The following is a 13555-nucleotide window of genomic DNA, read 5'->3' as shown; positions in this document are numbered from 1 at the left end:
ACTGATTAACAAGATTTACCTTAAAGTGTTCTCATTGAAATATTAATGCTTACTACTTGCTCATCGAAACTGTTGGATGACTCTTCTTTAAATTTCATTACCAGCTAATCAGTATAATAGCCGAACGACTAATGCTCCGAATTTTCATCTAATCTTGGATATAAATCAATATCATAGCAATTTGCTAGTTTTCCTCATATTTCTGTTGAATTTTTGAAGAGTATATCTTGATGAGCTCTCAAATAAATGCATGAACTGATATGTGATCAGATTTTAGGACATTTATCCAACTTTTCCTCTTTTTAATAGCTGATTATGTACCTCAATAGTGACAACATGATTGTTCATAAGTATGAAATGTCCTTACAGGGCTGTTGGACATTTTTCTTTCAAGAAATAAATTTTCTTTAGCCTCTATCTGATACTTACTATGGATGTTACACTTCCTATTTAACTCATTTAATTCTCTGCCCCATTTATCTCTCAATTATCAGCCTTGGCCTTCACATACCATGCTATTGCATTTATGTGCTTGAATGAGTGTTGTTCGAAAGGAGTAGGCTTCCTTTAAGTATTTGGTTTCTCCTTACTTTTCTTGAGTTAAATTTTCAAGGAATAATGCATAGTAAAGAAGGGGATGATGATAATAAAGACAAAGGCATACAATTTGTGCTTAAGTGGAACCATTGACGAATCCACATTAAGCTAGGTGGGGGCATTTGACCCCACCATATTTTCATGTTCAATGGTAGTATATGTATGGTATTACAATAGCAAGTGTTTATTCAATAATTTTCGTTGATATGGTATTACAATTTCCCCCACGAATGTCCTCATATATTTTCTTATCTTCGTATTATCAATTAGGGAGACTTCGCAAACATGGTTATCAGTATCTTACGATACTACGATACGTATCTCGATACGATACAAATTCTTATGCCAGAGATACGTATCGCTGTGCGTATTTAAATGTGTTTGAATCACATCTTGTATCCCGATTCGAGAGCTGAATCTTACGATACGATTCAAAGTTGCAAGCATGTTGCACTTTAGTCAGGTTGTGCTGCATATGATTCATTTTTTTATGATTCAACTAGTTTGAATAATATTTTGATAATTTACTAGGATCTAAGTATTAGCAAAGTAATTTGTTTTTTGTCATTTTATTGTTTTTTTTTGCTTATAGCTTGGAACTAGGTTGAACACTTGAAGTCTTGAACTATGTGCAACTATTTTTCTTCTTATGGCTTGAATCTTTAATTATTTTGAAGTATATTTGTATGATGTGTCAACATATTATTCAATTTATAACTTAATTAATTTTTGTGTCCGTATCTGACGATACATTATACGATACGATACGATTCATATATTAGGGTCTAGCGATACACGATACATATCTCGATTTGATAAGCTGTTCACAAATACAAATGCAATTACAAATAAATTGTGACCTATCAGCAGCTCAATGTGATAAACAAAGATACAGAACTGCTTTATATTTTGCAATCAGAAGAATAGAGTTGACACGCCCATTGTAAAACATCCTGCAGCCACCCAAGGGCTTAACCGTTCCCCTGCGCAGTATCATGTCAATAAAAATGAACAGAACAATCAGTTGAACTTTTCACCCTTCTAGATACAAGGAAAAATCAAGCTTTCCTTTTCTTACTTAAAATAGAAAAAAACAGCGACAAATTATAAAATCATTACTCATTTAGTTTTTGAAGACTAAAATTATATTTTGTGAAACAGAAGTTCTATTGGGATGTGCTCTCTGACTAATGAGGAAGCACAAGAGAACATGCTTTGAACAACTTTGAGACCGTGTACAAACAGCGCACAAGATAACTGTTGAATCTAGGAGAAAATTTAACAGTATAAAAGACTAACCTATTCTAGCAGCCTTCCAAAAGAATCCCCGAAACCTGCAAGATTACAGTAAAACAATTTCTAAGTATCTAAAAATCTTGCACAAGCTACAATGATTACTTAAATAGAAGCAGAAAGAAAAGACAGGTTATTGCGGATTAATTGAACAAGCAAAGCCCAAGCACCAAGAAAAACAATTATGCGATGAAACGATTCCTATTTAATGTAACTTGTGCACATATACACAAATTATAGATAGGACAGAGCAAGGATGAGAGACTGGTCATATCAAAGTAAATCCTTGAAAGTTATGTTCAGGGGACTGAGCGTTTTGGAAGGAAAGGTAACAGCAGCAGCAACAACAACAACAATAACAAAAGCCTTATCCAACTAAGTGAGGTCAGCTACATGGATCACACTATGGCATTGAGTTTGACCAAAAAACTGCAGACACATGAATGCCAAATAATGTACTGGTCATAAACTGGAGCTTTAATTTTGTTTCTATGCTCCCTGATTCTCCCCCCTAGTTTACTCTCCCTCACTCTGATCCATAATGAATGCCAAATCTTCAAGTAACATGAATTGAGTGTCAAACTGCAGCGATGCATCGAATGTTTAAAGAAGCGTGTTTGTGAAAAGTCCTCACATAAAAATGTACTGGATTCCTTAACTAACTTAAGGCCAATCTAAACAAGGCACTGCAAAGCTGATTGGTAATTTGAAGTTAAAAACCAATGCAAGAACAGAGAAAAGACAAACATAATACAAAAAACATTCATATTTATCTTGTTTCTCTGATATAAAACCTAATGCTCCATCATAGAATACAGAGATATTTGAAGTCTCATCGAGCGTCATTTCAAAGCTTCAGAATCAAAACAACAACACTTGCATATTTCAGTAAGTACTTAAAATACAGTCCTTGTTGGAAGTTTGGCCATATGCTTAATTCTTAAAATCTAATTATTGGTAATAATTTTACCCTTGACAAGTTCCAGCAGACAGGTAACAACTTATGACTTTACAAATGAATCAAGCATGTAGACTACAGTATCTCCAATGAGAAGTAAAGATGATATGCAAATTTAACAATCAGATGCATTCAGTATATCCACTAATCAGAATATTTGGAACCCTCTAATCCCAAATTATAACTAATGAAAATAATCACAAGCATGCTTAACATTGATGTCAATCAACAATGAAAACAACAAAGATACCCAGTTTTCTGTTCGAGGATGGCTGGGAACTGCATCTTGAGAAAAGCGCAGGTACAAATCACGAGCAGCACAACCGTCAGAAACGAGTGGAAATTAAATAGAGCTGACTGCAATTCATCCCAACCAAAAAAAAATCAAAATCATAAACTATTCATATCTACAGGGATTCGAATGAACAAAGCACAGAGTTACCAAAACGCAATCAAACAATTCGAGGTAGAAAAGGGAAAAAAGTAATACCATATCTGTGGTATGTAGGAAGTGGAATAATCAAGTAATGGAGGTTGCTTGTATTGGAATTCGCTACGATGCGGCGGTGCAAGTTCAAGTCGCCGATCGGACCACCGCTAAACGACACCGTCTCTCGCTATGTGGTGGTTGCTCTGGTTCTCAGGGGATCTCAGATTCTCAGGGACAGTTTCTTTTTTTTTTTTGGTTTAAAGGGATGGTTTGTTTATGTTGAGTGGGGTAATAACAGTGGGCTTTGGGCTTGGGCTTTTGTCTTGGCCCATTCCACCAAAAAGAAAAAAACTAATGTTTATCTTAATTTAAATTTAATTAAAAATAATTTACCACCAGAACGATGATATATATACTCCATTTCCCGCTTTCTCACCAATTTTTGGCGGTGGAAGATTCAAAATGTTAGGAAACTGAGAGAAACGCGAAGAGCACTCATCATTTTCCTCTGCACAGTTTGGATCCGATTCACAATGAAAGTTGAGGATTCGAAACGATGGACGGTGACATACACGAAGCAAATCAAGCAGAAACGCAAGGTTTACCAGGATGGATTTCTAGAGCTTCACATTCCCACCACCAAGGTATTTTGATTTTCTCTCAATTTTTTTGAAATCAATCAACCGTTGATTTCAGATCGGGAATCGATTTTGATTTCGCTCAATCACGAATTCTCACTGCGTACGGATATGGATGTTGATTTCTGACGCAGTTGCTTGTTTTTCTCGTTCAATCGCTGTGCAGGTGAAGCTGTTTGATGAGTGCGAGAAGCTGTTGACGTGTAGGCTCTTGAAGAATGACGAATCGGTTACCTCTGGTGAGACTATGGAGTTCAATGGTTACCTTGTTGACATCGGTGATCCTGAGGGAGGTAACTACAAGACTGGATCTGATTTGAATGTTGATATAAAACACAAGAATGCTTCGAGATTCAAAACACCTTGTGGTATGAACTTTATGTGTATTTATTTATTTATTCTTTTGCTTGTAATTTTGGCTTTTCAAGTCCTTAATCATGATTTACTGCTTATGTCTATCTGGTTGATGCGATGATGCAGTAGGTATCAAAATGAATGGAAAGGAGAATATCGCACGGGCGCAGAAGCCTCTCAGTCCATCACGAAAAATCATCAAAGGTTGGCATTGGCTTCATTTTATTTTATTTTTTCAAAATTTGTTTCCCAAAGCTTTGTGATAGTATGTTTGTGCTCTTAGAATATCCTTGCCAAGTGTTTAAGAATTCAAACTATGATGACTTAATAAGGGATTGGAGGGGCTTAGATGCAATATTCATTGTAAATATTTGTGTATTGCTGCTATTTGTTGGTCATAGATGTTTCTGAATTTTCATCAACTTATTTGTACATTGCTAGTGCTAAGAGTAATGATGATTGTTGATTAGCTCTAGTTACTTACTGGCATAATTTTCTCTGGAGGATAGTTGTATATGTGTAATAGTTATGAACTGCAAACATTGCAGAATTCAAGAAGAGGGAACTGCTGAAGTATGTATCACCGAAGGTCAGTCAGGATACACCTAAACCTAGTACAAAAGGTTAGTTCGTTGCTGGTCTCACCCTGCTTTGCTTTCTTTTTAAATTTTTTATCCTGGTGCGAAAGATGTGAGCGCAGAATAGAGTAATCCTTGTTATTCTCATTCAACGCAGAGATGCATTATGAAACTGACAGTTAATTGCATGACACTTAGAATCTTCTACTTCCTCCAATTTTTATCTTCTAACTATCCAAAATATTTCTTTTTCCTATTAGAGTGGCAAGTTCTATACACAAAACACATGACTCAGAAGGCAAAGAAGTACCATGACGGTTTTTTACGACTAGTTATTTGTGGATCTCAGGGGGCACAGGTTGACTTTCAAACATGTATTTCTTTTATGGAAAAATCAATGTGTTCTTCTAATTTCAGGATATGATTGATAAAGTCATTCTAATAGATACACTTTAACGCAATGTATTTGTTATTATTCCGTTGCTGTGATTAATAAGCATGTTTGTACAATTGTATTAGCTTAAATATTTCCTCTTTTTTATGCATTTTAATTTTTAATAGATACATGTTAATATTTCATTTTTGTAAAATTTTAATTACAAGCTTTTTTTAATACTAAATATGCTAATCCATTCAAACACTAAATGTCCTTACGAGTAGCCACATGTTAGTTGCAGTCAGGATGAGATGAAGGGCACACAACAAATGTTCATTCACCCCTTTTCTGACTATATTTCAGGTTAAGCTGTTTGATTCAAGTAGGAATCTCTTAGATAGTAGGTTCCTTAAGAAAGATGAAACAATAATATCTGGTGAATCGATTGCATTTGATGCACATTTGGTTGACATTGGTGAGGATCAAGGAAGTAATACACCAGATTCCTGTGTTCAAGGAGTCAACTGTAGTAATGCGGAGAGAGTGGGGAAGATGGAAAGAAAACAAACTTCTCTTGACACTGATGCCCATGTAAATGTTGGGAAAAGTGGTAAGTTGACCTTTATTTTGATTTGAGAAGTTGTTATATTTGGCTGGCTTTTATTTGTCTGATCAGTTCTTTTTCCATTTCTAATTTTTTTAATGGGATGCTTATAGACATCATTTACATTTTACATTTCCAATCAATTCTTGGTCAGACAATAACTTTCTCTCTTGTAGCTCAATTCTGTTCTTATAGCTGTTTTAACATTAAAGAAAGAAGAAAAGGGAAAAAATGTAGAGTCACCATATGCTAGAGGCTCACATGCTTTGCTTAATGAGCTGAAAAGTATTTAACAAATCACAATGATGAACATAGCTACCCAATTTAATCGACGGCAGTAATCTAATATGGTGGGTTCAAAATACAAAAGTTGTGCCTTTAATTGAAAGAACACTTATGTCAATTTACTAGATCTGATTTGTTATTTTAAGCGTGATAATCTTCTGACTAATCTTTTTTTAGTAATGCAGTGCCGTATTTTGTGTTTCAAATAGTCCAATTACAAGAAAATAAAGTTTAAATTGAACACCCAGTTGTAAGAATTCATAACCCTTACAGCTCTAATGTTCAGCAGCTATCAAGTATCAACACATATTTGCCTGGCAATGATTACATTTTAATTTTATCCTTGATCAACTGAGTCCAATAAGTGAATCATCAGGCTTGTATATGATCAATATATTTTGCGGTCCATTTTGTTAAGGTTGCATTTGTTCCGTGGTTTGATTATCTTCAGCTTTTTCATCTTCATTTAGCGTTCCCTTATATCTCTTCTCCTTTCAATATAGAGTGGCGGGTCCTATACACAACACAGTTAACCCAAAAAGCCAAGAAGTATCACGATGGCTTTTTACAACTAGAACTTTGTGGATCCCTCGGGAGGCAGGTTAATGTTTGTGCTGTGCTATAATTTTCTTTGTCCTGTCTATATCTCTGTATGTATCTTTTATCATCTTCAATTTGTTTGAATTTATGTTTATTTTGAAACTGATTTTATCAGTTTTTGTTCTTAACAGTAGGTTATATATACAGGCTTGCCATAGTATTTATGTTGTCCTCCCTTATTTTATCTTTTCAGGTTGTTCTTTGTGATATCAGTAAAAGGCCTTTAGAACGCAGGTTCCTAAAGAAAGATGAAGTTATAAAAGTTGGTGAATCAGTACATTTTGGTGGGCATTTAGTGAATGTTGAAGAACCTGAAGGAAGTCAACAATGTCCAGTGAAGTTGAATGACCGAGGGATTGGTAATAATGTTGTTGAGAGGAGACAACTAAGACAAGTACAAAATGGCTGTCACAAGGTCAATCCATCATTTGCTGTTAATCCATCTGTGATAAATATTGAAGAACCTGAAGGAAGTCAACAATGTCCAGTGAAGTTGAATGACCGAGGGATTGGTAATAATGTTGTTGAGAGGAGACAACTAAGACAAGTACAAAATGGCTGTCACAAGGCCAATCCATCATTTGCTGTTAATCCATCTGTGATAAATATTGAAGAACCTGAAGGAAGTCAGCAATGTCCAGTGAAGTTGAATGACCGTGAGATTGGTAATAATGTTTCTGAGAGGAGACAAGTAAGACAAGTACAAAATGGATATCACAATGTCAATCCATCTGTTACTCAAGGTTGGTCCTTATTCAAAAGTTTATTTTCCTTCTTTCTTTTCTCTGTAGTTACTGCATTTCTATTGCTGTATTGTTATTTGCATGTCATTTGGATGTTTTGAATTGTTATTTTCCATTGCTTTTTACACCCTTGGTATCATTAAGTTAGCTTATCTTGTCCATCCACTCCATTGTATATAGATTTTTCTTGTTCGGTTTATATGTGGTTTTGAAGCTTCTGTGTTCATTTTTACCGATTAATGACATCCATTTATCTCATATATTGATTGCACAAAATAAATATTAAAATAATAATGATTTGGAAGCAGGGAAGAAACTTCCTTAAATATATCCCTTCATTGTGCATAAATAACAATGAAAATTATATAAATTGACTATAGAAATGCGTCTGGAATGGGATGTTGGCAGATTTTAAATTTTCAATCTCAAATATTTATGCCTATACTATGCAGGACAACCGGCGAAAAGACCTTGTCTCGGGCAAGATGCAGGGTTGAACTCTCTCTTTGCTAGGATAGAAGAGATAAAATCTAATGGGGTAGTCCCACCAATCAAGCCTTTCCGTGATGGTTCGTATATTGTAATTGCCTGTGGCCTCGATTCTCATCTCTCCCTTCTGGATTGCATTACTTCTTCCTCCCTCCCTCAATTGGAAGTCACTGTGAAACATTTTTTAATCGACATGCATTTTGTCGATTTATAATTCTCTTCATAATATGAATATCCAACCTTGAGTTAAGTTGATTCATGAATTCTAACTCAAGCTTATTGCTTTGAAACATGATTGATGTTACATATCATCTCTAACATTGCATAATGGGGTGAATATATAGGAAAATGATAACCTGCTTATATGATGTTGACATAAGTAAAATTGGACAGGGCTGATCGTTTTGTGACAAAGAGACTCAGTCATGAAAACCTGTGATCTTAATTTATTACTTCACGAATTTTCACATGACTGATTTCTGTTATTTGTGCAGCCAGTCAAATATTATCGATTTTACAAGATCCTAAGCATCAGGAAAGTTATGGCACAGGTTAGGCATGTAACTTATATCAAGCTCACTTAGGGCCTGAAAACATGATTATGTTGGATTTTATTTTTCATAGGTGCCCAATCGTCCAATGGGTCAAGAGAAAGTGGTATGGTTAGGGAATCAACTGAGACTGTAGAAACCCACAACATTATGTCTTCCAAAGGCAAGTCAATATGAAATTGTGAATATATATTTATTTTCTGTCAAACTTCTTAGTTGCTTTTCTTTGTTTTGACTTTTAAAATGTTAGTAACTCTTTGTTAACCCAGCTTTAAGTGATTTCTGCAGAAGCATGTGGTGGTGGTGGTTTCCAGTTCACCGAGAATGTCAATATGTCTCACCAGGTCTGGTCTCTCATTGCTTGCATTTTCTCTTATTAGTGCCATATATTTGAGAGCTGACTGTTGTGGATTAGATATCATAGATAATACCTGCAGCTATAATGCAGCTCATATTCATGTGATGTCATCCTGAGGCATTAGTATCATATAGTTGAGAACTTTTATTCAGGCATTGTTTGAAACCTGGGAAGGTTTTTTGTTCGAGTAATTTTGTTTGTATTCTATAAGTTGATGAAACCTTCAGCTATCTCAAATTTTAAACTTTGGTTTTTAAATTGTTTGTGTAGGTCCACTCAGACAAGGAAGCTCAAACACATATAAGCGAGGCAGATTTTGATTTACTCATATCAAGTTCTGGTGATCATTCTCACTGCCTGATTTCTAATGAAGAGATGAGTGATGAGGAGTTCTCGTGTAAAAGTGATGCATTCCCAAGCTTTGATCTTGGATTTTAACAGGTAATGGATCCTAAAATGATGCTTGTGTTATTTCGTCATTCCTTTTGGTACATGGGCATAGCTTGCACAACACAACAATCATTTGAAATTGAAACGATAGAAAAAACATTTTCTGCCCTTTCCAAATGCAGTAACCGATCGATGCGTGCATGTGTTCTATGTTGTTTCATGGAGGCCAATGTTTGGTATATCTATGATCTATTCTACTACTGTTCTTTATTGGAAATTGAAAGAAAAAAAAGTTCAGTTTTATTATATGAACGACTACATATTACAATAGCATTAGAAATTCTGATTATAAAAGAGTAAGTTCGTAATCTAAAATTAATTGATACGAAATGTAATTTAAAGTGTAAAGTTCGTTTCCTTATAAGATTTTGACAGACCAATACTTTATTCAGTTCACAGTGGAAAGATGTCAAAAAACTGTTTGATCGTCATTATCAAACAAGCAGCACCAACGAGCTATGTTAGATGCAGCATCGAACAATCTTATTTTAGTAGTGGAAATTAAATTAAGGCTAAAAAGAACTTTTGGGCCCTGATGTTTCAAGTTTGTGCAAATTATGCCTCTACTCTATTTTTGTTGATGTTTCTATCTTTCATGTTTTCAAACAGTGCACCGTCTACCCCTCCGTCAGTCAGACGTTAAAAAACTAACAGAAAAAACTGATTTGGCTTTTTTCTTTTATATTTTTTGGACCTGTCACGTGAAAATTACAAGTGAAATTGAAAAAAGGAGGCATGAGAGATTCAAACTCAAGACCTGTAAGTAGCAAAACATGCATTTAACGAGTTTAGTTACATACATAATTGATATATACATCAAGCAAATTTAATTTATATCATTTCTTTGATCATCATCAACTTCATATACTCCTCTTCATCTCTCAAATCCACTCCGGAACCTCTCATGAGAAAGCCTGACTGACGGAGGGGTAGACGCTGCACTGTTTGAAAACATGAGGGGTAGAAACGTCGACAAAAATTGAGTAGGAATAGAATTTGCACAAACTTGAAACATCAGAGGCCAAAAATGCTTTTTAACCTTAAATTAACAATTTGCTTGAAGCTTATCCGGAAAAAAAAAATCAAAATGAATTTATTAGCTTTTGAAATTAGTAAATGTATAAAAAGTTTGATCCAAAATGTATAATTGAATCTTAAATTTTAGCTGCCTAAATTTCAATGCATGCACATTAAATTAAAAATATGCACTTTTTTGTCAGAAGGTAAAATGGGCCGTGAATTGGCTTTTTTATACATGAAGTATAATTTATTTTTAAGAAATATCTTTAAATAATTTGTATTTTCATATAATCTTGTAATTACTTTTATAAGTGTAATGGTTTATGTTCATGTGGTGAACTAGCAGATTCAGCTTTGATCAATTGAATAACTCTGTCTTAGGTTAATTGACTAGTTGGATGATCAAATCGTTTAGATAAGATAAAATATGTCTTTTCAGAGTCTCAATCTTCTATTATAATCAGTTTTACATAAAATTTAATATTTTACACAGTTATAAGTTACTTTTATGAAGAGAATGTAGGTATTATTATTTGTTACTAGTTACAACATCCAAATTAACCTCTTTAAAATGCAAATAGTAGAAAATTTCTACGTTAGCATTCCTAAAAAAAAAACAAAAACAAAAAAGTTACAGCATGCTAAAGTGCGCCGCTGTGCGCTATGTAAACATTATCTATTTCTACATTTCTGGGACTGTGCTATCTCTCACTCTTCCACTCCCAGAACCCTCTTTCTAAGCAGGGTGCAAAAATGGCATCAACTTCCCTCAATTCAATCCCTCTTACATCTTCTTCCCTTAACATTCCTCATTGCTACTCCATTCCCTCCTCTACCTTCTTCTCTTCTCCAATCCGCGCATTCAAACCTCTGTTTGCTGAATCAAAATCCCACTGTTACCAGAAGAAAAACGATTCTGTCTTCTCTGTCAAAGCCCAAACCCTAGACTTCACTGATTCATTCTTCGAAGGTGGATTAGGGTCGGAAGATGACCTGAATTCTTCCGGAACTGGTCTTACTGCTACTGAGGAGAAGGAGGAACCGCAATGCCCACCCGGACTTAGGCAGTACGAAACAATGGCGGTTTTGAGACCTGATATGTCTGAGGATGAGCGACTCGCACTCACCCAGAAGTACGAGGAGGTCGAATTCTAAGTCTTTAGCTGGTTTTTTATGCATAAGATAATCAAATTCAATTGTATGTTATACTAAGTCTTTAGCTAGTGTTTCTGTTACTGTATATGCTTGGGAAACTACATTGACATGATTATAGCTGTGTGCTGCTGATGAGTATGATTGTGCTGATTTTCTATATTTTCATTGGAAAAGAAAACTGCAATATGCTCTCTGTATTGGCTGGTTAGTGATAATTTTTCAGTGAATCAGCGGTTGAATCGCAGTTCGATCTTGCGGTGTAAATGTGTTTTATGAATATATTTGTGAATGTGGTGATGTTTCTGTGCTTTATGTTCAAGAGGATGCACTGCAGTGTGTGCTTAATTTAGATAATGTTGTGAGTAGTGACTGTTCTATTCTATGATGAATTTGAAGCTTGATGAGTAGGTTGTATTTTGTATGTGGTATTAGAGGTGGCCGTAATTAGTAGAATCACACAATTTAGGATTCAAAACACTGCTGAAGACACTGTATTTGATTGTTGCATTGTTCTTTTTCCATTCTTCTCAAGTAGGGGCTTCACAGAGTCACTTTTCACTCTATGCACCCTAATTGGTTGCTAATAGAGGCTTCACACAGTCAATTACTTACTATATGCGGCTTTGTTTGACTGTATATCATTGTCATTGCATTGTCTTGTTCTTCTGAAATATAGGTTTCATGCAATCACTTTGTGTTTCCTAAGACAAAGATGGTAAAGATTGATGTTATGTCCACAAACAATGTGGTGTTTAATATAAGCTCTTAGGATGAACTACCATTTACTCGAGAATGAAGCCTGAACTCACTTGGTTACTTGTGTCTAATGGGTTCTTATTTATTTGCTTTTATATTAGTAGTTGATAGTAATACTCAGTTATGGCTTATGATTTTGTTTTGTGAGACTTATTACATTGAGTACTCGTTATCATTTATATGATAAATGTTAAGGTATTTTTCATTGTCTCTAAATCTTATGATTTACCACTCACAGCTGCAATTGTTAAGGAAAATTCGCAATTCATAACTTTGTAAGTGACACTTAAAATAGTTCGGTTTAGACCTGACTCAAACTGCATTATGTATCGTAGCGCTGATGAATTTGGTGTGCTATTGATTTATGTGAACTAAATTTTGTTTCACCATTCTATTCTCATTAAAAAAACTGTACTATTCTTCTGATTTTCATTCTTGCAGCTGCTTGTTGCTGGAGGTGGCATGTATGTAGAGGTTTTTAACAGAGGAGTTATTCCACTAGCATATAGCATCAAGAAGAAAAACAAGGCAGGAGAGACCAACACATATTTGGATGGAATCTACCTTCTATACACCTACTTCACTAAGCCCGAATCTATAGTCGCTCTTGAGGAGACACTCTTGGCGGACGATGATGTTCTGCGATCAACGACCTTCAAAATCAAGAAAAGGAAGTATTAGTTTGTTTTGAGGTAATTCTGATAAACATGATGCATAGAAGAAAAGAGTGTTGCATTTATCATTTGTTGTTATTCAAGTATTTTTGTAACATGGTTGTATTTAATTAAAAGAGAGATGTTGTAGTCTGCAGAGTAATCATGTTCTGTTGCAAATTGCTGTGTTGGCAACTAAGGTATAGTTTTTCCCCATTATTCACAAATTAAATTTCTCAGACAAATTCATACTTGTAGACTATGTAGACTGTAAAATTAACAGGGTGGAATCTATTTCTGAAAGCACTTTGTTTTAAAAATTTAAACAAATCTGCAAAGCGATAAAGTAGCTGCTTTCTTTGTGACCCACTGAGGCAGAGAATCTAGTTTAATATTCAGTTTGAAATGTGATCCCAAACCCACTTTGAGAGGAAGAGCTTAATGCTTTGCTTCACGTCATCGTTATTACGTTCCACCAGCGACAGTGCATAATTAATTAATCATGGATCTCCCATCCTAACTCTGCTTAGTATCGAAGTGCCATTATATTTTCACACAGGGTGATGAGGTACCTATGTAGGAACGGTCGCACAAAACAACTTTAACAGCATTCTAGTGCAGAAAGTGTGAAAGGTTTATTTTATGCTGATCTTGACGGCCAAAATGT

At 34.9% G+C, this 13555-nt stretch overlaps 3 protein-coding genes across 5 annotated transcripts; 2 read left to right on the top strand and 1 right to left on the bottom strand.

Moving 5' to 3' along the window:
• Positions 1–1339: 1339 nt before the first annotated feature.
• Positions 1340–3539, bottom strand: LOC130715403 (uncharacterized). Its single transcript, XM_057565502.1, has 4 exons — positions 3339–3539; positions 3099–3205; positions 1897–1931; positions 1340–1580 (listed from the first exon to the last, which is right to left on the bottom strand). The coding sequence occupies exons 1-4, from the start codon at positions 3339–3341 to the stop codon at positions 1513–1515; spliced, it is 213 nt and encodes a 70-aa protein (XP_057421485.1). The 5' UTR covers positions 3342–3539; the 3' UTR covers positions 1340–1512.
• Positions 3540–3728: 189 nt separating this feature from the next.
• LOC130711909 (uncharacterized) lies at positions 3729–12814 on the top strand. 3 transcript variants are annotated; one of them, XM_057561686.1, is made up of 14 exons: positions 3729–3922; positions 4083–4284; positions 4397–4474; positions 4819–4893; positions 5109–5206; positions 5588–5834; positions 6617–6714; positions 6907–7456; positions 7909–8025; positions 8440–8496; positions 8570–8659; positions 8785–8840; positions 9125–9295; positions 12677–12814. In XM_057561686.1, exons 1-13 carry the CDS (start codon positions 3812–3814, stop codon positions 9290–9292), a joined length of 1947 nt encoding a protein of 648 aa, XP_057417669.1. In that variant the 5' UTR covers positions 3729–3811; the 3' UTR covers positions 9293–9295; positions 12677–12814. The 3 variants fall into 3 exon arrangements, with proteins under 3 accessions (XP_057417669.1, XP_057417670.1, XP_057417668.1); XM_057561687.1 differs by lacking the exon at positions 12677–12814 and adding an exon at positions 9427–11052 and having other exon boundaries at positions 4400–4474; XM_057561685.1 differs by lacking the exon at positions 12677–12814 and adding an exon at positions 9427–11052.
• LOC130713445 (30S ribosomal protein S6 alpha, chloroplastic) lies at positions 11078–12916 on the top strand. The gene is made up of 2 exons (XM_057563210.1): positions 11078–11467; positions 12677–12916. The coding sequence occupies exons 1-2, from the start codon at positions 11078–11080 to the stop codon at positions 12914–12916; spliced, it is 630 nt and encodes a 209-aa protein (XP_057419193.1).
• The last annotated feature ends 639 nt before the right edge of the window (positions 12917–13555 follow it).

This window comes from Lotus japonicus, chromosome 4, assembly GCF_012489685.1.
Source record: "Lotus japonicus ecotype B-129 chromosome 4, LjGifu_v1.2".
Taxonomy (NCBI): Eukaryota; Viridiplantae; Streptophyta; class Magnoliopsida; order Fabales; family Fabaceae; genus Lotus; species Lotus japonicus.
This window is presented reverse-complemented; position numbering and strand designations above follow the sequence as displayed.